This window comes from Cucumis sativus, chromosome 5 (assembly GCF_000004075.3).
Source record: "Cucumis sativus cultivar 9930 chromosome 5, Cucumber_9930_V3, whole genome shotgun sequence".
In the NCBI taxonomy this organism is placed as follows: Eukaryota; Viridiplantae; Streptophyta; class Magnoliopsida; order Cucurbitales; family Cucurbitaceae; genus Cucumis; species Cucumis sativus.
Window position 1 is genome coordinate 28,150,270 of NC_026659.2, and position 26,855 is coordinate 28,177,124.

Below are 26,855 nucleotides of genomic sequence, written 5' to 3' on the forward strand. Positions count from 1 at the left end.
AATTGGCTAAAAGACTATCTACCTTGAGTTCGAATGATTGATGCACTAACTTTCTTGACTTTTGGTTGCAATTATTTGTTCTAAAAAAACACAAATAAAATGGTAGTATATTTCTCTCTGAACATTAAGAAAGGATAAATAAAAATAAAACAAAAAACAACTTTGAGTTATAGCTTTGATTCTCTACCTCCAATTAATGTGAATAAAATTTGATGGGTTAATTGAACTCTTTAGGTTCAAGCTAGATTGCTCTTTATTTCATTATATACACTCTAATTCACTAGACTTACATATTTGAAGTCATTGAAAAATGTACATCAACAAAAATTGGACCATTTGGAGGTGACAAGAAGAACTAATTACCACAAGGCCAACTTATAATATTAATACAAAGTCCGGTATTATATATGTGTATATTATATAAAAAACACAAATTTTTTTAAGGAGTAAATTGTACATGAAAATCCACACATGTGAATTAATGGAATTTACACAGTAATGAGAAGTGTCACTTCAAAGAAAAATCAAGCTAACTGATCGAACCAAGGGTGGTTGATTAAACAAAAGGGAAGATTTGGTTGGTGTTAGTTTGAGATTGAAAAAAATCCAAACTGATAATATTTTTATAAAATTTAAAAGTCTAAACCAATCGATCAATGATATGTTTGTATTCCGCAGTTGATTCGATTGAAAAATCAACTCTAACCAACCAATATTCCTTCCTAATTTTTAATATTTATTTATTCTTGTCAATAAAAAAATTTAATTAATGAAAAAAGAAACATAAATAAATATTCCAAGAATTGCACACAAAAATATGAATACACATTGCAAAAAATATTAAGTGAATAACTTAACATTTTTTTGAACTTAATGGCGGGTTTGTGTTTGATATTCGAAACACGATTTCATGTTTTGCGTACCAAATACTCACACATGGCCAAAGCTTTACCACTCACTCATTGCCAACAAAAAAGCTTCTATAACATGTTTGACCACACACTTATCCTATTGCTCCCCTTTCACGTGAGGAACCATAATAAATACTCTTTCCTTTTTTCGAAATTGTGAAAAAGATATTCTTAAATTTTGCTACTTATTTAGAAAACGAAGTTGCATCATTAACCTAAAACCTTTAACAAATATTTCAAAATTGAGACTTGAGGTATGACAATAACTTAAACCCGTGTGAAGGTGTGTAGACTTGCAATTTTCATTTCAGGGTACTAACATATCATTGAATATCCAATTTCCATATAACATTCTAATGGATCTATGCTTCAAAAATGGTTTTGAAAGTTAGGATGATATTACAACTTTTATAAAAATAGAGATACTTTTTAAACAAATAAAAGAAAAATCAAGAGTAGTTTAACTTTATATGTAAAGTCGTATTTAAGGTAGAGGATAAGTTTTTAAAAGCTAAAGTTTAAAAAAAGGTAATAAGAACAACAACAATGCTATTTCAAATAATATCAATAAAATTTATTCACAAAATATACATATTTCTCAATCATAAGAGCAAGAATAAATAAAACAGAATTGGATTGGCAGTTGATACACTAACTACAATCTGAAAGTTCAACCAAAGAAACAGATGGCAAAACCTTATTATAGTCCTCAAGTCTGGATGCTAAGAAGTAAGAAGTGAAATAAATATGGTTCTCAAACAATGCTTATCCATTCCATGGGGCAAAATTTTGGTTAAAGGATAGGTAGGAAGGTTACAAGCAAAAACAGGAATTCTCACATACATATATATGCGTGTATTTATATATCATATATATATATATATATTTGCGGCAAGAAATGAAAGAGAGAAGTATATTTGGAAAGCCAATATTCTGTTAAAAGCCACATTTAACAAAACCTGCTCTAAGTTTTCAAGAATCAGATGGGAAAGAAAAATGATAAAAACCACTAATAAGCAGACACAGCACACTCATTATATATTTATGTATTTTTTTTCTTCCTTTTTTTTCTTTTTCAAATCACGCAATTAAAACCCATAAAATGCTACACAATAGAGGAGGCTATATAAACACTCTCCTTAGGAGGATTGGTAGAAGAATTAGGGAACAAACCCAACATCTTTGAAGTATTCATGCTCAAGGGCATTCCTGGCAGTGACTCTTTTGGTGGGATCCAAGCACAGCATTTTCTGAAACATAATGGTTAAATATGTCAAGACAGAGATATCAAATAGCATACACCTTTGCTACTATAACATGAAATTAGTTATATTCATTATAACGCCAAAGCTCAACTAGGATAGTGATATGTTAATGACCAAGAGGTCTATGGTTTCTAATGGAAGTAATGTGAACAGGAAAGGACCATTCTAGTATTGTATCAGGCATCAAAATTCAAAGGTCTTTACACTAGAGATATTATTATATTTTTTATGTTGAAAAATAAGATTGGAGTAAGGGAGCCAGATACATACTGTCAGCATGTTACAGATTTGTGGTTAACAAGATTGTTTTCTTTGGATCATAGGGGTGTGTGGGAATTTTGGGAGAGTGGAGCAGTAGAGTGTTTCGTGGTGGAGAAAGAGATCCTAATGAGGTTTGGTCTTTGGTGAGATTCATGTTTCTCTTTGTGGTTCGGTTTCAAAAACATTTTGTAATTATTCTCTAGGCAATATCTTAGTTGGAAACCTTTCTCTTTATTTTTCCTCAATGAAAGAAGTTTGTACGTGTGTGTGTGTGTGTGTATAAAAGACTGCCTCTCACTTCAACTCCTTAAACCAAAAGAAGAGGAAATAGAGGCAAATCAACTACCAACACTTAATGATCTAGATCATGAGATATAAATGAAGATTTAAATGAAGGGAAAAAAGTGGCATACTCTCACTTCACCAAGCCCCAAAGAAAAAAGGTTATACTTACAGAGAGAAGATCAATTCCAGCGGCTTCAAGATTAGGAACTACAGAAGCCAGGTCCTGTGCAAGTACAATACGAGCGAACTCAAACAACAAACGTACAATGATATTTTGGTAGGATAAAAAAATTAATACAATTCAATTACCTTGGGAGACCACTTGGGGAAAGTAGATTTAAAATCAGGCAAAGATGTAACACCAGGCCACGTATCTTCATTTGGAGTTCCCAGAACTCTTTGTATTCCATACAAAGTGGTTAGTTGAAAGCATGAATAGGTTAGTATAGACAGACATAGACTTGGATGAGAAATATTGCTTTAGGTGCTATCCTAGTCATACTACTATGAATGAAACTCTGGAGCCCAATCATACTCTCCATCATTGAGCATTCATATAAGGCTGCCGTAGCCAGATGAACCGGGTTTTCTTGCTTCATATGTATGAGAAACTATTTCATTGATGAATGAAATTATCCAAAGAGATTAAAATTTAAAAAAAAAAGGTTCCATTTAAAGGGAGTACAAAAGACCTTTTGCTTCCTTTATTTTTCAAATTCCTAAATCCTCTCCCCCTCTCTAGTGGAATAGAGAGATTTATTTATTATTATTACTACTATTTTATATTCCACTAATGATTGGGTTATCTTTCTCCATCTTGACTCTTACCTAAATATCCTACATGGGGGATTACCATGGAGAGATTTTGGTGTAGTCCCAATTGTAACAATATTATGATACCAACAAAATAGCAGGCTAGTATGTAATCAATTAAAATTTAGCAAATAGATTGGACCATATCCTCGTAGGAAGTGGAGGACAAATGCAAAAAATAAAGCTACTTACCTAAATATCTTAAACAGTTCATCAATCTCAGAGTCTCCAGGGAACAACGGTCGCTGATTAACCATCTCAGCAAATATGCAACCCACTGACCACACATCCACGGGGGTGGAATAATGTCGGGAACCAAGCAATATTTCTGGTGCTCTGTACCAAAGGGTCACCACCTAGATGGTTCCTCCAATTATTATTATTAACTTGAGAACACAACAATATAATAGGTTGATGCATAAAAGAAAAAAGTCATAGACAAATTGAATTATTGGGAAAAAGGATAAAGAAAAATGGAAATTAATACATTTTCCAAACCTTAGTAGAGGTTGGTAAAAGGTCAGGAAAAATGTTCATAATGCATTCTACTTTCACCAACTACAGAGAAACCTACTGAGGTCATCCTTTCTACTTCTTTTGGGAGGGTAAAAAAATCAACAGCTTATTGTCACTAAATTTGTACTGCGAGGAAATCTGAATTTTCTCACTAACAAGAAGATGAAAGGCGAAATAAAATAAAACCATCAAAATGAAGTTATGTTGTCACAGACTAGAAATCTGAACCCTCTCGAGATCGTGTTCTCAAGCACACTCAAAATTCTATTTCAAACCTGGAAAAGTAGATGATCCCAATTAGGTTTTTCTAGCTTCATTACATTTTACGACGTCTGATCAACTCTTGAACAAAAGGTTACTGAACATTTTCAAAAACCTTAGATCATATGGCGTTTTCATTCTTCTGATTATTACATAGGCTCAGAAAGTTACTTCATGATTCAAGGACTTCCTCTATAGATCGCTGAAGCCAAAGCTAATCTTTCCTGGCAATGTTGTCATTAGATGGAAAACTTGCCCTAGACTTACCTAGCCAGTTTCCATATGGCTCGCTTACACCCATTTAATGAAACTCTCCTCATTAATTATGATTATCTGAAAGTACAACCAACTGCACATCATATTAGTGCTCCAAATTATGTTTCCAATATACTTTTTCTGAGGAATAAATCGTATCACAATGTCTACATTGGAAGTAAGAAAAAGGGCAAAGGATACAAATTTATATTCCATTAAACAAGCATGCAACGTAATAAATTCACACTACTACAAAAATTGAAAAGATTATCATCCAGTGTATATTCATACCTCATGCGTGAATGTTCTAACAGGAATACCAAATGCTCTTGCCAGTCCAAAGTCAGCAAGCTTCAGGGCATTGGTACGACGATCAATCAGCAGATTTTGGGGTTTTAGATCTCGGTGAAGAACTCTATGAGAATGACAATATGCAATGCCACGAAGAATTTGATAAAGAAACATCTGCTTGACATAAGAGGAAAAAAAAGTTTTGTTAGACAGTCACTGCACCATATCGTTAAACCAAGAGTTATAACAAGATCGAAGGAAAATATGAGGAAATGAAAGAAAGAAACGAATCAAAACTGAAGAAAAGCATCATGCTGAATTGATACAAAAAATATAGCATCAACCTATTCACGATATCAGTTAGGAAGGAGAAGGTATTGCATATACTAAAAAGGAACACCATGACCAACCTTGACATAGTACCACATAAACACGTCATTTTTCCAAAAAGTTTTTTTTAATGATTAAGAAAGCCACAAAATTAGGCTGTTAGAAAATATGTGCGCTTGATGGAAAATAAAAATATGATATTCTATAGTGAATTAGTTATTATGCCAATTAATCAATCCACCCTCTCATACTAAAATATAAATGAGAAATAACAATCAATATAAGTTAACATAGAGCCCAGGAAAGTTACAAACAAAAATGCAGCCACTCACTTTTACTTGGCGTGGATCCTTTGAAAATTCAGGAGATGAATCCATATGCTTCTTCAAATCCAAATCCAGGTACTCAAAAACAAGATACAGACGCTTCTCGCTATGCACTACATCTTGTAACCTATAGAGAGATGGAAATGATTCAGTTTCCAGCAAATTGATTATAAAAATAACAAGAAGGCAGAGTGCAAGTGCCACTTTTACAAGTGTGACAGACCATTGAAAAGGTAAATGATATCATGCTTATATTTATTTGTCTAATTGCAAATTACTGAATAAATGGTAATCAATTGATGCTCCGTTTTAATTGAGAACTACATATATTTCGGGATGACCCACATGACAGTAATAACGGAAAGAGATGCTGCCTTTGACATAAATAAGTTCCACTTACACATACTCCACCCCATATCCGTGAATTGAAGAAATAGTTTCTACATTAGGCTCCTAAGCCTAAGAGAAGTCAAAACTGAGAGTGGCAGAAGGCGTTTTATTGCAGCATTGTCTTCAAACACAACGCTTTTCCAATAAAAAGACAGGCCGATTTCAAAATTTTAACTAAATTGGAAAGAACCCCTTACAGTATTGTGCAAAAATTGTACCACCATTACTAGTTGAACGAGGGTAGATAATTAACAGTGACACGTACCTCACAATGTTGCCGTGCTGCATTTCCTTCAACAGTGAAATTTCACGAATAGCTGTGCTTGGCACTCCCTCATCTTCTTGCTCCAAACGGATCTTCTTCAAAGCAATAGTCTCATTGGTGACACGATCGCGTGCCTTGTAAACTACACCATAAGTTCCTTCTCCAATCTTCTCAACTTTCTCATACTACGAAGCCAGCCCATATAGCGAATAAGATCGACTAAGAAAAAAATGAAAAAAACGAAAAAGAAAAACAAGCATTTCAAATCCAAAAAATCATCACTAACCTGTTCCATCGAGTCCAAGAAAAGTATCAAAGTTCTCAAAGCTTAAATCCTACAAACAACAAGACAAATAACGATGTAGATTTAGTGCAATACAGACCATATAACATTATAAATAACAAAATGATGATAAGAAAGAAAGAATGTCAGAAACAGCAATGGACACCACTGAAAAGGCGAAGAAAACAGATTCGCACAGGTCAAGGACCGGATCCGCGTTGAAATGGAGTCAACTCAGTCATAGTAGACTCGGTTGAACTCACTAGGACCACATTGGAAGCAAGCATTTCGAAAACATAGTTTAACATCGGAATTTCTCCAAAGAATCACTCGTTTTCACTTCATTCCTTTATCATCTTTCCATTCTTGGAATTCCAATTACCATTAGACAGAAAAAGCAAAGTACAGCAAAAGCATCTAGGAACCAAATTAAAGAAAGAATAACAGAGAGATGTTGAATGAAGAAGATGAACAAACCTGGTTGAATCAAAGCCGAACCCGTGGGAATCGGGGACGGTGTCGGAGCGGAGAGAGGCGCAGTAAAAATGGCGCCGCAGAAGAAAGAAGAAGAAGAAGAAGAGGAAGGGAAGGAAGGAAGGAAGGAGAGTGGGTATCTATGTAATTTCTCTTTGACTGAACTTCTTTTCAAATTTATTTATTAATCATTTTATTGGCTATTATGATTATCATTTTTCGATTTTTAATTATATTTTGCTCCTAAAATCTCGAACTTATTAATATCTCCTTTTGTATTCATTCATACTTTCAAATACAATAATTTAATTTTCTCTTTAATTGGACAAATGCTAAAAAAAAAACAAATGTACAGTGGTAGTTAGTAACTAATTTGTACATACATTTTCCAATCTATATAATTTTTATATGAACTTCAAAAAGTTTATTTACGTTTGAGTTAAAATTGAAACTTTGACATACAATTATAAATACATACGATATTACTTTAAATATTGTTTATGAAAATTACCAAGTAACAATCTACTTCTACAAGATATTTATTATCAATTAATTATTTAAAAATACGTATAAGTTCAACCTAATTTGACTACTTAACCAATACATCAAAATGACCATAACTCAACAATAATTTGTATGACTTCTCATCTTATAAATGGAAGATTCAATCCGATCTCATAGCATTTTACTCAAAAATGTATAAAAGAAAATTTAACTAATATAAGACTTGTGGTATAGAAAAAAAAGGACTTTCACACCTATTGTAATATATATATGTGTTATTGAAAATTTTGAATTTAGTTTGAAATTTGAAAAATCAGTGTGCCGGAATTTAGCCATGAAAGTTAAAATAAACATTTACTATTAAGTTGTGATTTTTGAGATTAAAAAGCTAATTTTGAAAGGGTAATTAAAAGTCTTAAGAGATGATATAATAAACCGTTTAAGCGCCAAAATATATATTAATATATTAAATTGGAAACCACCTCACCATTTCACCTTTACTTGCCGTCTGGCACGTGCGAAGACCAATAAGGAAGAAGGGAGACAATTACTACTACCTAATTTGTCTTTAATTCAAATTCATTTATTTCGAGAAAAAGGAGAGATGTCCAAAAATAGAAAAATATTGAAACAAAATGGTATATTTTGTAAATAATTTTTTTCTTATATTTCATAGCAATTCCAAATAATAATAAAACCTTTCGTTCCTTTTTTTTTAAGGGATCATTTAGTCACTCTTAATTTTTAGTATTGAATTAACCTTTTTTAATACAAAATGAAGTTCTTGCAAATTATAATATTTAACTATAAATATATTATAATTCATAAACTATAACTCAAGAGTTATAATATAATTTTAAATTGATGTTCATGGTCATTCAAATATATCTTTGTATTTCTTGTCATCTCAAAATTATGATTTAATCTTATATTTCATTGTGATTTTATTTTATCTTTTCAATTCCAACAATTTTAAAAGCTTAAATTTAACTTATAGATATAGTACTAAATCTAATTTGATTTCATTATTTTTAAAGTTTAACTAAGTAACAGGTGAGTGTGTGCTATGATGAACCGTTATAAATCAAAATAGACTATTATAATTGTTGATTAATATCATGATAAACACATATAATAATCTATCTTAGTTTGTTGTGACTCGTGATGGTATTACAAATAGATCATGATATTATACTTATTTATAAATATTTTTTATTTTTTTTAAGGCTGGTTTCATTCCATTATGATATGAAAATAATGCTCGAGAGTCGAGATAGTGGGCTGGACCAGAAATGATAGGCCCAGATGTGATGCCTTTAGGCCCACTATTTTTCAACTTTCCTTCTCGCTTTTTAATGCCGAAGAATATTTATTTATTTTCACATTATTAGTTTTCCCATTTCCTTGTGATTTTTGGGGCTATTTATTTCTCTCACTCTCTTTATATGAATGTCTCTACCAAAATTTTAAATAACAGTAAAATAGAAGAAGAAGAAGAAAAGAAAATAAAGAAAGTTATTATTGATGTAAACAATTCATATGCCATTTGCTTATGGCTATGGTCTCCTCGTGATATGGATGAAAGTTGGTTTTTTTTTTTTTTTGAATTTCCAGATATCTTTTACCCTAAATTACATTATTCCTTTCATGTATTTTTCTCCCACTTTAGAAGCAATAAAATAAAGAATGAAGACAAAAAGGAATGTTGGTCTAGAAGAGCACAGGAAATCCTACTCCCGTGGTCAAAATCAATCATCATATACGATTGAAGCTAAGAAGAAAGAAACGTAGACTGGGCAGCCTTTTTTTAGATTAGTGATATTGTTTATCCTGAACAAACTTCAAAACCCGAATCAAGATTTTGAAATATTTGCAGAATTTATTATATTATGATGTATCTATATTGCTAATTAACTATTACCAATGTTAAACTCCTATCATCGATATTGTTTATCATTAATAGACTTCAAAATTTTGAAATATTTGAAAATTCTTTTACATTATGTTTATCATGAATAGACTTCAAAATTTTAAAATATTTGAAAATTCTTTTACATTATGTTGTATCTACTAATTCATTATACATAATTGTTATAGTCGCAACTATCTCTACAAATAAATAAGAAAGTATATGCTTTGAAGTCTAACCTTGTTTTTAAGTAAATTAATAGATTTTGTTTGATCAAACTTTTCTAGTCAAACAATCAACAAGAAGTCCAATGTGGTCAATAAAATGGGCACTTCACATTTAAGTGCTTAAAAATGGCATTTTGAAGCATTTGAAATGCTTTGACAAGTCAATTCCAACTATAACCTTAATTTAAACGTTGCCCGAGAATGTAAAGCAAGAACAACGTCTTTTTCTTGCTTGAAGCAATATTTTTGGCTCAATCACCAATCAGAAGGATTCTTATTTAATTTCTCGGCCAGGTGGGGAAAGCTTTCCCTTCAATTTTGACAACCTAACCACTTAGGGCAGAGAGACCAACAATATAATAAATTCATGATAATACAATTAAAGAGTGGAGAGAATAGAGTTTTTCATTTTAACACAGAAAAACTAAAATTTAATCCATGCCAACTAACCTCAACAAGATCTTAGCTCATAAGATCTTTGGCAAATACTTACCAAAAAGAATTTAAAAAAAAAATACATCCCTCATAGTAGCTTCAAATCTCCAACTTTTGTTTGAGATAGAGAGAAAAAAAACAATTAATTAATGTATTGAGCAAACAATATGGTAATTTGTGATAGAAATTTAAATTTGGCTAAATTTCTCCTTTTTCTAGAGATATAATTGCCCACTGACATCCCTCTAAAACAAATTTAAAAAGGGAAGAAATATTCAGACATTCTCAGGGTATTTCATATGTGTAATCCCTTTCAAACATTTTCCAAGAAAAAACAAACCTGTAGTTACAGAGAGAGTGCATTGGAAAGAAAGTTTTAAAGCAAAAGCAAAAGGTGAAAAGCTCTGGCCATCTAAAAGCCCACAACCAGACCGATCAATATCACCAAAGCAAACATGTATAAAGAAGAAATAGGCTTGCTTTCCGAGGAGCTGTGGAAAAGAAAGATCATTGATTAGCAGACGAAATTTATAAGAAAAACAGAAAATTATGACGAGTAAGAACGGAGGCGGAGGAAACGAGGATAGAGTTCTATTGGAAGGAAGTAATGATCGGAACGAAGATGAAACGGTGTCTAAGCTCACCGTATCTACATTGCAAGCTAGAGAAGAGGAGATTGAGAGGAAGAAAATGGAAGTAAAAGAGAAGGTTGAACTTCAGTTAACCCGTGCAGAGGAAGAAGCCAAACGGTTGGCACAAATTTGGGAAGTAAGTTTTATAATTAATCTTTCACGAAACGCATGTAAACAGAGTACAAGGTTTTAGCCTCTTTTGATCGCAGAATTATAATGTAAATTCTTATATTGATTTGAGTTAATTTATTTATGAAGAAACAAAAGAATTAGTCTTATGTATGACAAAAGGTTCATGATTTTGAAAAGAAAAAAAAAAAGACGACTTGAAATCAATAGGATCAACAAAATTTGTTCCTGGAATAAAACTGTAACGGAGTGGAAAAAAAGAACTCGGAATTTCGGAATTATCACCAAAATTCTGTCTCCTCCTTTTCTCAGTTCATTATAAAATTTCAATCTTCTTCATTTTAAATTCAACACACATTAAGTGGAAATGGATGAAACTAACTTTTTACAAAGTGGATAAAAAAGATTATGGGGAAACACCAAGAGCTATCCACAAAGAAAAAGATAGGGAAACATTAGAATCTAGATTAATGTATTTATAGTTTAGTTTGAACATCCAAGTTCGTGTTAATTTTCATGAGATTCTGTAAAACTATAATTACACTTTTCATTTGGGTACTCTTTCCAAAATTTATGGAAGACTGAAAAGGGATTTTTTTTAAAAAAAAACTAACCATGTAGACTAATTGTTAGATTAATCAATAGTCATGAACTAAATTTAAACATTTTAAGTGAACATGAACTGAACACATTAAAAGATACGAGAACTAAATTAAAATTTCAACCCTAATTAAAAAAAAACAACAATTATCATAGAATTGAATTTTGAGTTCTCGGATATGAAATAAAATCTCCAATGTAGAAAGAAATATGCATTTTTTTAAAAAAATACATGGAACATAACCAATGTTGTGGATGATCAAGGAGCTGGAGGTAATGGGAGATCCAATGGGTAAGGAAGTTGGTAATGTGCGAAAAAGAATTGACACAGTCAAGAGAGAACTGAAATCTCTGGGACAGATCTGCCAAAAGAAGGTGCTGCTTCTTCCTCAATGAAAATAATTCTTTTGATTCATCTTATCAAGATTTCGTCTTCATTTGTCTAATTTTTTCAAAGCTAGATTTCTATTGATTTTATAACGCAAGTTTCAGGTATTAAAGGAAGATAGAAGTTGATTTTTTTTTTTTTTCTAACAGGAAAAAGAATACAAGGAAGTCCAGGATATATTCAACGAAAAAAGCAATGAGAAAGCTCAGCTGCTCGCTACACTAATGGAGGTATATAATTCTATAAAATCATTTGTAAATTTTCCTATATTTTATTGGCAACAAAAATATTTTCTTAAATTATCCATTTGTGCATATGGTCATGATCTTATCAGCTGTTGGGGCAGAGTGAGAAATGGAGGATGAAAAAGCTCGAGGAATTGAATAAGAATATAGAATCAATGAACTGAACGATGAGTACATTAAACGAAGAAGGAATATATGAATGAGTATAATTGTTTCTTGTCATTTGTTTTTAAGTTTGTATTTTTAAAGTGTTTAATGATAAACATTGAGGCTATTATATTTCACTATGAAAGACTAGCAGAGAGTGCTCTATTCAATATCATAATTAGTATCAACAATATCGTAAATATCGTTATCCACATCGACTAGCTCGGTCTTTGGTCTTTGAAAGATTTGAATTTTCAGTCAACTACAAATTCTAAAAGTTATTATTTTTCCTTCCAATTGTCATGACGTGACAACATGATACTAAACTAACAAAAACTTAGCTCAAGTAGCACTTGTATGTATATGAGGACACAAAGTTCCAGATTCATAAAATTGTCACAACATAATTGGAATTTTGAAGAACATTTATAAAGAGTAAATAACAAAATAAAGAACCTCATAGCAACTGGCATAGTGTTCATAGGCATAACTTTTAAAATCCCCAAAACACTATTTGATATTTGATATGAGTTTCTATGTTTTATCATCTACATTTCTAACAATGTTTTCAGGATACATGCTAAGTTTTGAAAACTAAAATAAAAGTAGTATTTTAAAACTTGTTTTTTTAAAAAAAAAAATTGGATAAGGATTCAAGGATGGATGATGGATGGGTGAGTGCAAGGATAAAATTTTATTTAAATAAAAAAGCCCAGGATGGATGAATGAGTGTAAGGATAAAGTTTTTCTCTGCCCCAAGCAAATTAATCGGATGGTCCATAGGCTATAACAAAAAAATATGCAAAGATATTGAAGAAAAAAGAACTATCAATTTTTTTCTCCTTCTTTTAAACAATCCATTAAGCATTTAGTGAGAAATTGAGACCTTAAATCATGGGCTGGATAAAAGGATATGATGACACGGACCACATTCAGGCTGAAAAAGGCTCTCAAATCATATGAACGAAGGGATGACTTACAAAATACGTTAGAGAAACCATCAGTCAGGTAGACGAAGCTGTTTGTACTCTGCCAAAAGCTTAGGGATATCGTCCATACGTAACTGTGAATTTAAGAATAAAAATAAGATATACTATGACTACAAATTCAGTGGTAAAAAAGATGTTTGCACAACAAACTTGGATAGAATCAGAAGAAACAAATACTAGTAGGAATTGTGTGAGGTGTAAATGCTTAGAAACCAATAATTTTGTACAATTAAAAGTCAAGTTAGAGTCCGTTTCAGTCACTTGATTTATGAACAATACCTGTTAATTTAACTTCATAGCTCATATCTTTATACTAACTGAGAAAATAAAAGAATCTACACGTAGAGCTCGAGGCAAGACTAGGCAAAAGTCCATTGTATTGGAGAATTTTAAGAGCTATTCCCTACACCTATCAAGAAAACCAAACAGTGGTATATTGGAGGTGGGGTGGCAGGGGGAAGGCTGGAAATATTTTGACAGAGTGCGTCCCAACCTAAGGTTTGGTAGAATTTGAAGTCTAACTTCCAAGTTGTTTAAACATTCTTGTCTTGTAATTTGGAAGTGAAAGTCATGTTGACGAAACAGCCTCCGACTTCATAGCTCTTTTTATACCAACTGAGAAGGGAAGAGAATTTAGACAGAGCTCGAGGCCAAGACCACAGGCGAAATTCCAATGGATTGGAGAAGTTTGAGAACCATTCGCTATACCTACGAATATCTAACAGTGTTGTATTTGGATCTGAGGTTGAAGTATACCAGAAAAGATAGCACGATGATAAGGAAATAAGATAAACCACTTCTAACAATACTTTTCATACCTGACGGAAGTCATTAATATGGTAGAATTGATATGCATCCTTTCCAGGAAGACTGGTACTAATGAATTCTGACCGAGGCCCATCGTTTGCACTGTCATTTTCAACATAAATTAAACAATGACCAAAGGCAATTATTAGCATGAAAATATAACTAGGAGGCGCGTTTGTGCTTTTCACACCAGTGATGAAACAAACGACCAAATGTTATGCATTCAATTTGACAGCATGTTACAATCAGTTGAACTACCAAGTAACCTAAACCAGATTTGTGACTATATCTCGGAAAAACCATAATAGCGTTAAAGTTGATAATTACTTTATGGGACAGAGACCCCACAGCTAATTCTAGACGTCAACAAAAAAAATGGATACCAGTAGAAGTCAAATTAATCAATGCCGGCGCACATATAATGAGATTTTAAACTAAATAGAAAGAGACACAACTCCTGTATGATTTGATAGGATCTGATAAATGCCAAGTCTTCATTCTTACAAATAATTATGAGTGATCAAGCGCTGGTAATCACGAAGTAATGGCCCAAGCTCTTTCAGTGGAATTAACCTAGGATTAGAATTCCTCCAATGGCTCCGTAGTGCCTCGATGGCCTTCCACAGAAAGACACACACACACACACACACAAAAAAAAAAAAAACTGTCAGATTTCCTACTTTGATGATCATGCATCGAAATTTTTTCAACTCACCTCAATATGCGTAGCACGTCCAGAGATAGAAGGTTTAACTTCACTTAAACTGTATGCTAAATTAAGGAACTCTTTATCATCCATCTCGTCTACAACTGGAAGACCCGGATTTGAGAATGAGATGGTAATCCCCAAACTCTTTCCCAACTCTACTACTGCATTATGCCTCTCGTGAGAATCCTGTTTAGAATAACATGAAATGTATTACAAAAATACCAACAGGAAACAATTCTTGGTGTAGGTAAGGATAAAACATAATAGTAGTGAGTAATTGTTAATGTGAGGCCAAATAGGAAGAAAACAGCAACTGATAGTGATCTGAGATTCTTCGGTACTATTAATTTATTCATTTGAAATCCTGCTGCTTTTGTTTACCTTTTCTATAAGAGAATGTTCATTTTCTTTTGTTCTTTTTTTGAGAAAAATTTCCAATTGATAACGGTGGAGGTATATCAAATAGCTAGAGGATAAGGGAATCAACCCTCATTGGTAACAGCTAGTAATTCACTATCAAGACTACAAACAATAAGCATAACCAATTACATATGCCTTAAACTTTCTGTAAATTTTTTTATTTCAAGGTTTGCTATGCAAAGCCTACACAAAATACTGCACTTAATGTCATTCTTACTGTGATTTTGCGATAATTTTTTTATTTCAAGGTTTCCTGACAGTGATTTTGCAATAAGTTTGGGTTATAGGATTCCTCATGAGTTCATTCTAACTAGATCTTCGCCATGTAGGAAAACTTTAGGGAGGGGCACCCAGAAAGAAGAAAAAATTATCCCAGTCCGCAACTTCAAACGCTCTGTGGTTTTTGTGGATAAAATATACTGGAAATGATTTTGCATGAGAATATTAACATATTAAGAATATTTAGACAGGTTTACGATTATGATTATCAGAGAGAAACAAGAATTTTGACTAATGGTTGCTATCTATTTCCAATTGTGTTGTTTTAATATTTCTCTCCTAGTAAAGAGTATGTATTCTCTCGTTACCTATGTCATTTTTCTCCGTAATAATAGAAGAGTTAAGTTCTCACTAAACTTATATCACAAATGCACCTATTCGAACTAAGGCTGCACATAAGCTATTCGTCCATTAAGTGAGAGGCTTTGTCCCAATACCTCGTGTGCAGAATTGGAATCTTTGCTCAATGATGTCAAGTCCTTATTTTGAGGGAGATCGTTGGATGATGTGGAAAACAACCTCTTTACAATGGGGTCCTCTGTAAGACACAATATACATTAAAGGACTTTTAAACTAATACGCCAACAAACAGAAAATTACACGATAATCAATCATGAGCTATTTCACTTGTACTTCCCTAGTTCGAAGGGACACTTCAATCCATACTTTCTCTCAGTTAGCAGAGGAAAATACAAATTAAGAGACCATCTAAGGAGCATAAAAGTGATAAAACACTTCAAACATTTCAATAAAGGAACAATGCAGACAAGATTCAATGAACGGCTTTCTGAAAATAAATTAAATACCTTCAGTAACTAACCACCACAAATCACCAAAGGTCGATTTCCCATCAAAACCACCAAATAACAAATGACGTGATCCAATACAGTTCATTGAATGGTATGCTCGTGCTGAAGGAGCTTCATTTCCAGTAGGCAACCGTTTCCACTGAGCAGTTACTGCATTTCAAAGAAAAATGGCTATTCACAACTGCACGGCAAACAATTCAATAGATGAAGCAAAGATGGACATTAAGCATATCAGGAAAGTTTGACAAGTTTTGGGTTTAATGGAGGCAACCTGTTCTTCTTGATACTTCTTTCATTACTTTTACAAATTTGGAGTCCTAAACTAAAAGATAACCGAGTATCTAATTCACCTCTTTCCCCACCTCACCATCTTTATGAGGGAGCATAAAAACCATCGAAGAGCTTATCTTTTAGCAGCATAAGGAGGTATTGATGCACTCACCCCTGTCCAACACAATGCAATCATTGTGGTAAACGTCATAGCGACTAAGCCAACCACCAGTCCCATGTCCTCCAAATAACAGTAGCTGCAAAGACAAGAAGGGGGTTATATCCAATTCAAATAGCAATGAAAGAGCGAAATACTTTAAGGGAAATTATGATAGCCTTGTAAAATGATGTAATGCGTTACAGGAAGAGTGGAAGATAACTGAGTAACAATTAATAGCGAAAATAAAATCTCAACGTCATCAACGTCATCTCATCGAGTTAAAGATTTTTGGCATTTTCGATCTCCAGTTATGAAGCCATAGTAACATTGAGGATTCCCATTAACATTTAGCCAGTCAAACATTCAAGAGTACGAGGGAAGATTCATGGATCGACACACTATATCTTGGTCTGGAAGCTTGTTTAAAACTAATAGTAAAAGAAGTATATTCTCTTTTTCTTTTTCTATATTCAAAACAACATATCTCTATCTTGCTCTTTCGCGTCTATTTCATTTTGAGTAAATTGTCTTTCTTGAAACCATTTTGTTCACTACAAAAACTCCAACGCACCAGACTTTTTTCTTAATCCCATTTGGGATAAAAGATGATATACTAGCCACCAATAGAAGTTTACAACCTGACCGCTCATTAACCATTTTCATTTCTGATGAAGCTTGAAATATCAGCTTTTCAAAGTGAAGTACAAAGAAGAAAAAGGACAAAAATTCTGTAAAATGTAATTACATAATGTCCACTTGATGTAATGGTATGGCCACAACGGGGAGAAGGACCTTGACCTGGAAGCTTCAACTGAGTCCATCCAGGGCTTTCATTCTCTATCACAAAACCAAGAAACATTGAATGAGCTGGTTAAAAAAGGCAAACATACAGGGCCTCAGAAAAGAAATTCCATATGAAACCATAGAGCCTGAACTTCTTGACCTCACACAAAATAGTTTACAAACAAGCAAACCAAGCAGACAACAATGCTGCTCTAATAGTGTTTCATCCTTCCATGTATCTAAAATGTCCTACAATGGTGTTTAGTCTATAGACACGTTAAAGCTGAGAAACAAAAAGTTAACACATACGTATCTATATTTGGGACAAGAAAACAAAAAAAAAAAGGTATTCAACAAACTACAAAAAAGTAGGATGCGGTATCCTTAAAATGAATCCAAGGATCCACAACTTGAAATTGCTCCTTGTAACCATGAAAAGGAAGTCATAGCTTCATAATGAACGCAGGAAAAAACAAATCATAGCTCATATATCTTTACGGTAAATCACTCGTCGTTACCCTTCAAACATGTTTCAATACCCTTGAAACAATAGTATAATATTATCAGCAAGATCTGAAAAATAACTTTATTTCTCAGATTTAAATGGCCTTAAAAGAACAATGATGGAACTTGAGACAATAAAAGCAGAAAACTTCTCTTCGATGAGGTTATATACTTATAATATATATATACATATACATTTATTATAAAATAAATAAATAAATAAAATAAAATAAAAAGCAACCATCTACTGACCTTCTTCAATTAGTCCTTTTAGAGCCCATAAGTCGCCCAGTATTGGCCCACCACCTCCTATCAATTCAAAAGGGTCAATTAGCTTAATAGAAAAATGCAAACTTACAGAACCACGTTCAAAATGATGAAACAAGATTAGTCAACTATAGATAAGGTATCATACTAAAATAAGAAAAGGGTTTTCAATCTAGCACAGCTATAGCATAAAATAGTGATTTTCCCAGTTTACATACTTTCAACCCTTGGTTAAGATGATTAAAAACAGCAAGCATTGTTTTAAATTTGAGCAGCATAACAAAAAGAAAAAAAAAAAGAATTGATCATAATAGATCCAACAATTGCAGCTAGACATTCAAAGAGAAGCCTAGACAACGCAAATAATGCCAAAGCCCTATCAAAAATGCTTCGACTCATTTATGACCATTACCATACTAAAAGAATAAATCAATTGAAAAGGTCCAGATTTTATTTTTTCTAAAAACCCTTCACTTTACAGGTTTCATATCTATTATATTTTGCAAAACTTAAACGTTACTAGCATGGAAGAAACCAAGCTAGCTAAAAAACCAAATATGAGGGGGGAAAACAAATCAAGTGCTTCAAAATTACTTGCAACACTCAATGTCATAACAAATCTTTCTCCATTTTTTCTTTTCTATGTTCAAAATTCATTTTTCTGCCAATCGTTTCTAAGATCAAGGAGAAAGAAAATATATTCATCACTGGACCATGGTACTCATGCTAATGGTAATTAATAGAGGAAAATGTTCTATCTCAATAAAAATTGTTGTTTCTATAAATAAATAAATAAAAGAGAGGGAGAGAGAGAGAATGTCGTTTTGAAAACTCATTTGTAGAGAAAGTATTACATGTGAACATACCTCTTCCACCATAGACAAGCAACCTTTTCTCAAGCATAGTTGCAGTATGGCCACATCTTGGAGGAGGCAGTGATCCAGAAACTGAAAGTTCAGTCCATTCAAGTGACACTGCGTATCCCCCCCCCCCCCCCCCCAAAAAAAAAAAAAAAAGCAGAAGAAGAAAAAGACAAACTTAGAGAATAATTATACAATAACTTAAAATAAGACGTCTAATAGCAAAAAGGAGAAAAAATTATGAAACAACAAATAAAAGAAAAGAAAAGAAAAGAAACTAAGAAGCAGACACCACAGAACTTACTTGTGTCTAGGACATATACATCTGACAACCACTTCTTACCATCCCACCCCCATACCTGCACACAATTTATGTAGATTTGAATTAGGATATAAAAGAAATTAGTAACCCCCAAGAAGAATGGAAATACTAATACTCACATGACAATTTTCCGGTTTCCAAAAGATGAGGCTGCGGCAAAGTCCCTTGGTGAAGGCAAATCACCAAAACTAGTTAGCTCAGACCATTGCCAGATATCTTGAAGACACGAGAGAGCCAAATGATAGAAAACATCGTTATGCTTCAAACATAAGCAATTTCTATCCATTACAATCAAAATATTTAATAGGATAGAGAACCTTACCAGTGTCTAGAACCCAGAAATCACCCATCCTACATGTACAATATCAGTATCAGTATAAGTCATCTGAAAATTAGAACATGAATCAAGAGTAGTTTTGAATATAGGACTAACACATATAATAAAGTATTCCATGTTTAGCTCCAATTTTTTTATTAATAAGAAATGCAAACTCTTTTCATCCTAGAGGAACAAACTGGATCATGCAAGAGGTTTTTGAACCATGCAAGTGGATCGATACAAATGCATCCAAAATCACTAATTTACTTTTTAGTAAAATTATTAATTTTTTAAAATAAAGTAATTAAGTACAAATAAAAGTTAAAATAAATTATTTGATTAAAAAAAATCGTAGACTGACTATTACTTCCTACACCATAAGTTATAAATTCTTTAAGAGTCAACTCTCTATTCTCGTATATTTCCATCCTGACTTTATTCCAACTTCAAATAAATGCTACAACTTGCTTTCATTTTCAGGGTTCAACCTTCTCTCAACATGCATCCTTAGAGTTAGAAGTATTGATTCAGTGCTGTGATCAGCCCAAGGCCAGGTATCGCTACATTTCAGTCATCTTGAGGACAAAGTAAAATTCTGAGAAACAAGAATGGATAAGGAAAAAACATCACCAATAACAAGTTATACACATCTATAAAGGATAAATAATATTAAGCGAATACCAAGAATGGTAGTTGTTAAAAGGAGGTAGCTAGTTAGCTGGAAATGGGGGTTCTTATTGACTGTTACAGCACACAATAGTAGTTTCAACTCAGAAAAATACCCTATATCTTCAATAGATGAAGAGAGAAGTACAATACCAGATATAGAAAAACCTGAAGGACGGGAAAGCTCATGCCTCACAAAATTCCTGGGAAACCATTGTAACAGAAATAAGGCAGCCCAATTATAGCCTGGTTAAGGAAAGTTGGCGGGAAAATATTGGAAGGATTTTTCAGGGTGGAATATCATTGATTTTTGGAGCTCGTACGTTTTTTGGTCTATTGTTGGAAGCTCTTTATTTTAAAATTTTGTAACCACTACTTTTCCAATTGATACAAATTACAACCTATAGAGTACTTTTGTAGTCTCCACCCATTTTTGGCTGGAGAAGATTTCTTGTTTCCCCATAATCTTGTGGCTGTTTGCCTTTTAATAAGAAGATTATGTTTCTTAGAAAAAGTAATTCAAACATTAGTCAGGAAATTAAGGATTTACAAATTAGAGTCAAATATAGATGATTGCCCCCATTTTATTACTAAACAGTACACCAAAATTAAGGCGCACAAATATTTCCTATACTTTTTTCTACTAGAGGCAAATACCTTTTGCTACCCAAACGTCCACCAAAGACAAACATGTGGCAATCAATTGCGACAGCAATATGAAAAGCTCGTGGGCTGGGACCAACTTGTTCATCTGAGCCATTGCCAGTGCATTCTGGCTGAAACCATAATTTATTTTCTGCAGTAAATATCAGAGAAAGGATTTAATGAATTGAATAAAAGTAAAACCATTACAGATTTTCCTCTTTCTAAAATCTGATCAGCATGAATACGATAGGACCATGATTGCTGCAGAGATAAGAATCCACCACAATCAATTGTCATTCAAATGAGCTATGTCATGCAGTAAACAAAAAACCTAAAGACCTCAATCTAGCAACCTAAATTTACTTCCACAGCAAATTTCATTGAGCATTTTTCTAATTTATTCACTCTAACAAATTCCCTACCAACATCTCGGTCTTTTTTAGAGATGATATCCTTTAACAAAACATGATCGAACCTAATGCCTGCCTATCCATTTCACAAATGAAAATATCTGCATATCCATTTCAATGTGAATTACAGCTTGTTTATTAACGTCAAGATTTTCCCAAGCAACTCTAATGTAAAATGAAGACATTCGCTACCTATCTACTGGGAACGACCTTCATTAGCTGTCCATTCGCTTCCTTGAAGAAAATTTTTTCTTGAACCAATTTCAGACAAACATTGCAACAAATGTATCCTGAATGAATGAATCGCTTAGTAGCTTACAAATTTTTCTCAGGTTTGAAATTCACCCTAGAAGCTACACTAACGAATACATTCTCTTCTTGCATTATCCTTTACATCAAATCTTCGTCCTAACCGATCTCTACAGCTATCGCAAAAATTCTAGTGAATAAATCTCCATAATCGAAATGTTGTGAGGCATAAACAATACAGAAACTCGTCTCGTAATAATTTAACTCCGGAGTCAATAATATCGATTTACAATATCAACAAAAATTAAAATCATAAAAACCGGATTAAGAAACGTGTTTACTACTCAAAATACAACTTCAATCCTTATTAAAAATAAACACAAACAGAAGATCGACCAGACTACGGAAATGATGATAATGCAAAATATCGGACCAAAATTAAGTACACGTCGATGAAGAAAGTAGCAGAACAGTATAATTCCGTAAATGATAAAGTAACTAGCATAAGTACCGATGTCGTAAACAGCGATATCGCTTAGAAATTTCTTGTCGACAAGGCCACCAAACACGACGATCTTCGAATTTCCGATGTTAACAGCGGAGTGGCCACTGAAACTCCAGAGGAGTAATCCATGAAAATGATTGTAAAAAAAATCGAAGAGAATTCGTAGAGAGAGAAAGAGATGAATGCCTGCGAGGTTTAGGAAGAGTTCCAGAGAAATCAGAGGGGGAAGCTTTCACCCAGTAATGCATAGTTTCTTCTTCCGCTTTCCTCAGTTCACCTGAGACGGCAAACGGGAGGACTTGGTCAACATATAATTACAGAGGCCGCCCGGCAAAATTCCTTTTATACCAACGCTGGAGAGTTTTTTCACATACTTTTGCGCAAATAACCCATTTAAAAGTTTTATAATTTATTTTTTGTTAAATTAAAAAATATATATGAATATAAAAAAATATTTATAAACTTTTTAAAGTTTAAAAAATATTCGTACACTTTTCAAAAGTTTAAAAATACAAATTATGGTTAATTTTGGATGAAATTGAAATTTTGCTTTTATTTATGAAAATTGAGTTAGAATTATAAAAATATTTTAAAAAATTGTTGTCCAAATCTAAACGACCCCTAAAAGGATTGATTGTTACCAATTTAACAATTAAATTTAAAATAATTAAATATATAAAAACATTTTAAAAAATTTATAAATATAGCACAATTTATCAATATCAATGATAAAAGTCTAACTGATAAACCATACGAGTTGATGAGCTATAGTTTTGTTATATTTACAATTTTTTTAAATGTTATTATATCCTTAATTATTATTTTTAAAATTATCATTAATTATAATTACTTTAAAAAAATATATAAAGTGGTGATTTAAATTTTTAAAATCAAACTTATAAACATCTCTAAATTTCCCTTTTTTTTCCACCGTGTAACCATTTAACTCACAAATAATTTTGAATATAAGCACCATGTAGAGTCTTAAAATATATTTATTCAATTTCTTTGAAGAAGAGAGGAATAGGAAAAAGATAAATTTATGGAGCTTGAGTGTTGTTTCTTTTTTATTAGTATTTTTAATTGTAGGGATCATGTCATATGTGCTCTCGTAGCTCAGTTGGTTAGAGCACCCGTTTAGTAAGCGGGAGGTCTTGAGTTCGACTCTCAACGAGAGCATATTGTGTATGTTTTACTTTTTCTTACCTCCATTTTACCTTCTAGTAATATATATTTAGACGTCACATTTAACATCTCTATCTTATATTGACTATTGGAAAATCTTTGCTTAAAATCGATATATGTATCAATGGTATCTGAATATTATTTTGAAACAGTTGCAATGCAATTAAGACTATAGAACGTGAATGTTGGCCAAAATTTTCGATATTTTGATGTCACATTTAACATCTCTAACTTATATTAACCGTTGAAAATCTTTGCTTAAAATTGATACATGTATCAATGGTATTTGAATATTATTTCGAAATAGCTGTAAATGAAAATTAAATTTAAACAGTTGCAATACAATTAAGACTATAAAACGTGAATGTTGGCCAAAAATTGTGAATCTGATAGACTTCACACCAAAATAAATTGAGATTATCGATGTCCATTAACTTTAATATTGAGATCAATGTCAACTAAGCTTCATGGCTAAATATGTTTTTATTTTTTTATAGTATAGCGTAAGAGATCAAACATTTGCTTTTAATAACATATACTTTGATGTCACGCTTAACACATCTATCTCGAATCGATTGTTAGGGATCTCTATCTCAAATTGGTACGTGTATCAATGATATTCGAGCATTATTTCAAAATGGTCATAAATTAAAATTAAGTTTAAACTGTTGCAATGCAGTTAAGCCTGTAGAATGTTAGTGTTTGCAAATTTGCTCAATCTCGTGGGCTTCATATCAAAATAAGTCGAGATTATTGATGTTCATTTATTGCAATATTGCGACCAATATCAACTAAGCTTTGTGGCGTTGCTCCTTGAGAACCAAACTTATCTTTTTAAATAAAATAATATTTATAGGCTTTTGTGTTATTATATGTCGTAGCTTATATGTGTGTTGAGTGTTTAAAGTGATGAATGATATGCTTCGTGTGAATTATGATTTTTTATTTGAAGCAAGTTAATTTTATTGTTATATTCTTTTATTTACAATATGGTGTAAGGGATCGAACCTTTGCTTTTAATAATATATATTTTGATGTCATATTTAACACCTCTTGATAATGGTTCATTACCGGATACGAACGATATGACAAACATTATGACAAAGAGAATTGAAGTGTTTACCAATGTTACATTCTATTTAATTACATAATTACCAAAATACCCTTATTTAATATGTCAAAAAATGAGAAAATTAGAAAATACCAAACATCAAACAACATAAATGATAATTTGATGTTTGAAACCATTCATATAAACGGAAAGATTGATTTTAAGTGTTTAATTTAACACGTTTTAAAATAAATTAAGGTGTTTTACATTCGTTTAAAATAACTTTTAGAAAAACGAGATAATTGAATACATAAGTTTAGAAAAAACACCTTCAACAAATTTTTAAGATAAATGTTTATTTTGTGTTTAAGAGTACTCCCTCCCAAATATCTATCATCTATTTTTATTATTTTATATTTATTTATACTATCTATTTTTCATTTTATCATTTTTTAAAAATACTTTGAGTATTTTTTCAATACATGTTCATATATATTTAAATATAGAGATTTGTAAATGTCTTACTCTTAACAAAATATACTTTGCATTAACATCTATGAAATAAATCACAATGATAGAAACCCTTAATTTACAAAATGTTTGTTTTGCATATAAACATTTATAGAGAGATCAAATCAAACATGTAAGTGTTTAGATTTTAAATTCATTTTACAAAAAAGGTTCGTTTGAAAATGTATTCTTAAGAAAAAACATTTTTTCACACGCAACGCAAACAAACCCTTAATTGACGTAAAAAAAAATATTTTTCTAAACTCATCTCTATTTAAACACTTTTAATACACGTCAAAACTATTTTAATTTGTTTTGTTGTTAAATACAATTTAACTTTTAAATTAAACATTTTAAAATGTATTTCAAACTCATCCTTAACAATTTAATTTAAAAGCTATTTTATTTCATAACATACCATCTATCGATAGCATTTGTGATATAAGTTTATGTGGGAGGTCTTGAGTTCGACTCTCATCGATCGATAGCATTTGATATGTTTTTCACTTTTTCTTACTCTATCGCACTTCATTGTAAATTTGCTCTCGATGGGATACAACTCGTTGTTTCCTCCTTCATTTGATGATTTGTGAATCGTATTTTCTTTGAAGCACTTTAATTTTTATTATTGTTTTTATTTATTTACAATATGGTGTAAGAGATCCAACATTTAATTTTAATAATATATATTTTGATGTCACATTTTTAACTCGTTCTGATAAGGATGGGAAGCTTGTGAAATACTCATGAGGTATGTTTTCTTTGGTTTGATAAATATCTTTATTTTTTATCCTTCATATAGAATCTAAACAAAATACTCTCTTGTATGAATCTTAAATGACACAATACATCGACACAAACGCAAAAACTTTATTATTTCCTTCTCATATATCAATTTTAAGAATCAAATTTTTTCATGACATTAATTACACTGCAAACCTATTTATTCTTATTTTTCTTTTAGTTGTGACTTTTTCATCCACCGTAGAAGCAAATCAAGATGATATGGAAGTGAGCCTAGATAGCAACATGACTTAAGTTGGATGACACGACATTCGATTGTTGGAGATCTTTATCTCAAATCGGTACATGTATCAATTATATTCGGGCATTTATAATTTCGAAATGGATATAAATGAAAATTAAGTTTAATCTCTTACAATGCAATTAAGCCCATAGAATACGAGTGTTGGCCAAAATTACTCAATCTCATGGGCTTCACACCAAAAGAAATCGGGATTATTGATGTTCGTTTATTAGAATATTGGGACCAATATCAACTAAATTTCTTGGTTGTTCGTTTTTGTGTTGTTATATGTTGTAACTTATATATGTGTTGAGTGTTTTAAGTGTTGAGAAGAGGAATGATATTTCATTGTATTTTATTTGTGAATCATTCTTTTAAGCATTTTAATTTGTATTATTGTATATATTTTTTATTTACAATATGGTATAAGAGCTCAAACCTTTGCCTTTAATATTATATATTTTGATGCCACATTTAACACCTCTAGATAATAGTTGGTTAGACAATATGACAAAGAGAATTAAAGTTTATACCAATATTACATTATAGTTCATTACACAATTACCAAAATACCCTTATTGAATATGTCAAAAAATGATAAAATTAGAAAGAAAGAAAAATACTAAACATCAAATAAAATAAATAAGAATCAGATGTTTGAGACCATTCGTATATATTATCAAATTATAAACAACTAACGAACATGATAGTAATTTTTTTGTAAATTTGCTTTTCAAACAAAAAAAAAAAGATCAATTTTAATATCCATTTTAATGGATGTAAAAAAATGTTTTATTTTAATTCATCTCTATTTAAACACTTTTAATATTAAAACTACTTTACTTTATCTTTTAAATTTAACATTTGAAAATGTATTTCAAACATACGCTTAACAATTACAAAATTCATTTAAAATACTCAAACCTCAGCCACAGTTGCCTAGTGCACTTCTCTAATCAACTTTGAG

General features: G+C 31.7%; 3 protein-coding genes and 1 non-coding gene across 4 annotated transcripts; 2 read left to right on the forward strand and 2 right to left on the reverse strand.

Moving 5' to 3' along the window:
* Positions 1–1,796: 1,796 nt before the first annotated feature.
* On the reverse strand, positions 1,797–7,100 carry LOC101217311 (cell division control protein 2 homolog A). Its single transcript, XM_004150436.3, has 9 exons — positions 6,930–7,100; positions 6,456–6,504; positions 6,170–6,354; positions 5,521–5,641; positions 4,859–5,032; positions 3,728–3,891; positions 3,032–3,119; positions 2,892–2,945; positions 1,797–2,161 (listed from the first exon to the last, which is right to left on the reverse strand). Exons 2-9 carry the CDS (start codon positions 6,462–6,464, stop codon positions 2,072–2,074), a joined length of 885 nt encoding a protein of 294 aa, XP_004150484.1. The 5' UTR covers positions 6,465–6,504; positions 6,930–7,100; the 3' UTR covers positions 1,797–2,071.
* A 2,995-nt stretch (positions 7,101–10,095) lies between these two features.
* Positions 10,096–22,473, reverse strand: LOC101219439 (protein GLUTELIN PRECURSOR ACCUMULATION 3). The gene is given in 16 exon segments (XM_031885597.1): positions 10,096–10,492; positions 13,950–14,040; positions 14,443–14,555; positions 14,654–14,833; positions 15,784–15,884; positions 16,153–16,305; positions 16,598–16,682; positions 17,331–17,422; positions 18,125–18,181; positions 19,006–19,113; positions 19,304–19,358; positions 19,431–19,537; positions 19,644–19,672; positions 20,964–21,102; positions 22,122–22,219; positions 22,302–22,473. Coding segments are annotated over 16 exon segments (1,686 nt in total). The 5' UTR covers positions 22,364–22,473; the 3' UTR covers positions 10,096–10,276.
* Positions 10,536–12,287, forward strand: LOC101217540 (hypothetical protein). The gene is made up of 4 exons (XM_004150437.3): positions 10,536–10,769; positions 11,627–11,737; positions 11,900–11,980; positions 12,085–12,287. The coding sequence occupies exons 1-4, from the start codon at positions 10,551–10,553 to the stop codon at positions 12,157–12,159; spliced, it is 486 nt and encodes a 161-aa protein (XP_004150485.1). The 5' UTR covers positions 10,536–10,550; the 3' UTR covers positions 12,160–12,287.
* Positions 22,474–23,220: 747 nt separating the features above from the next.
* TRNAT-AGU lies at positions 23,221–23,294 on the forward strand. Its single transcript has one exon. It is a non-coding gene; the product is annotated as a tRNA-Thr (tRNA).
* Positions 23,295–26,855: the final 3,561 nt, after the last annotated feature.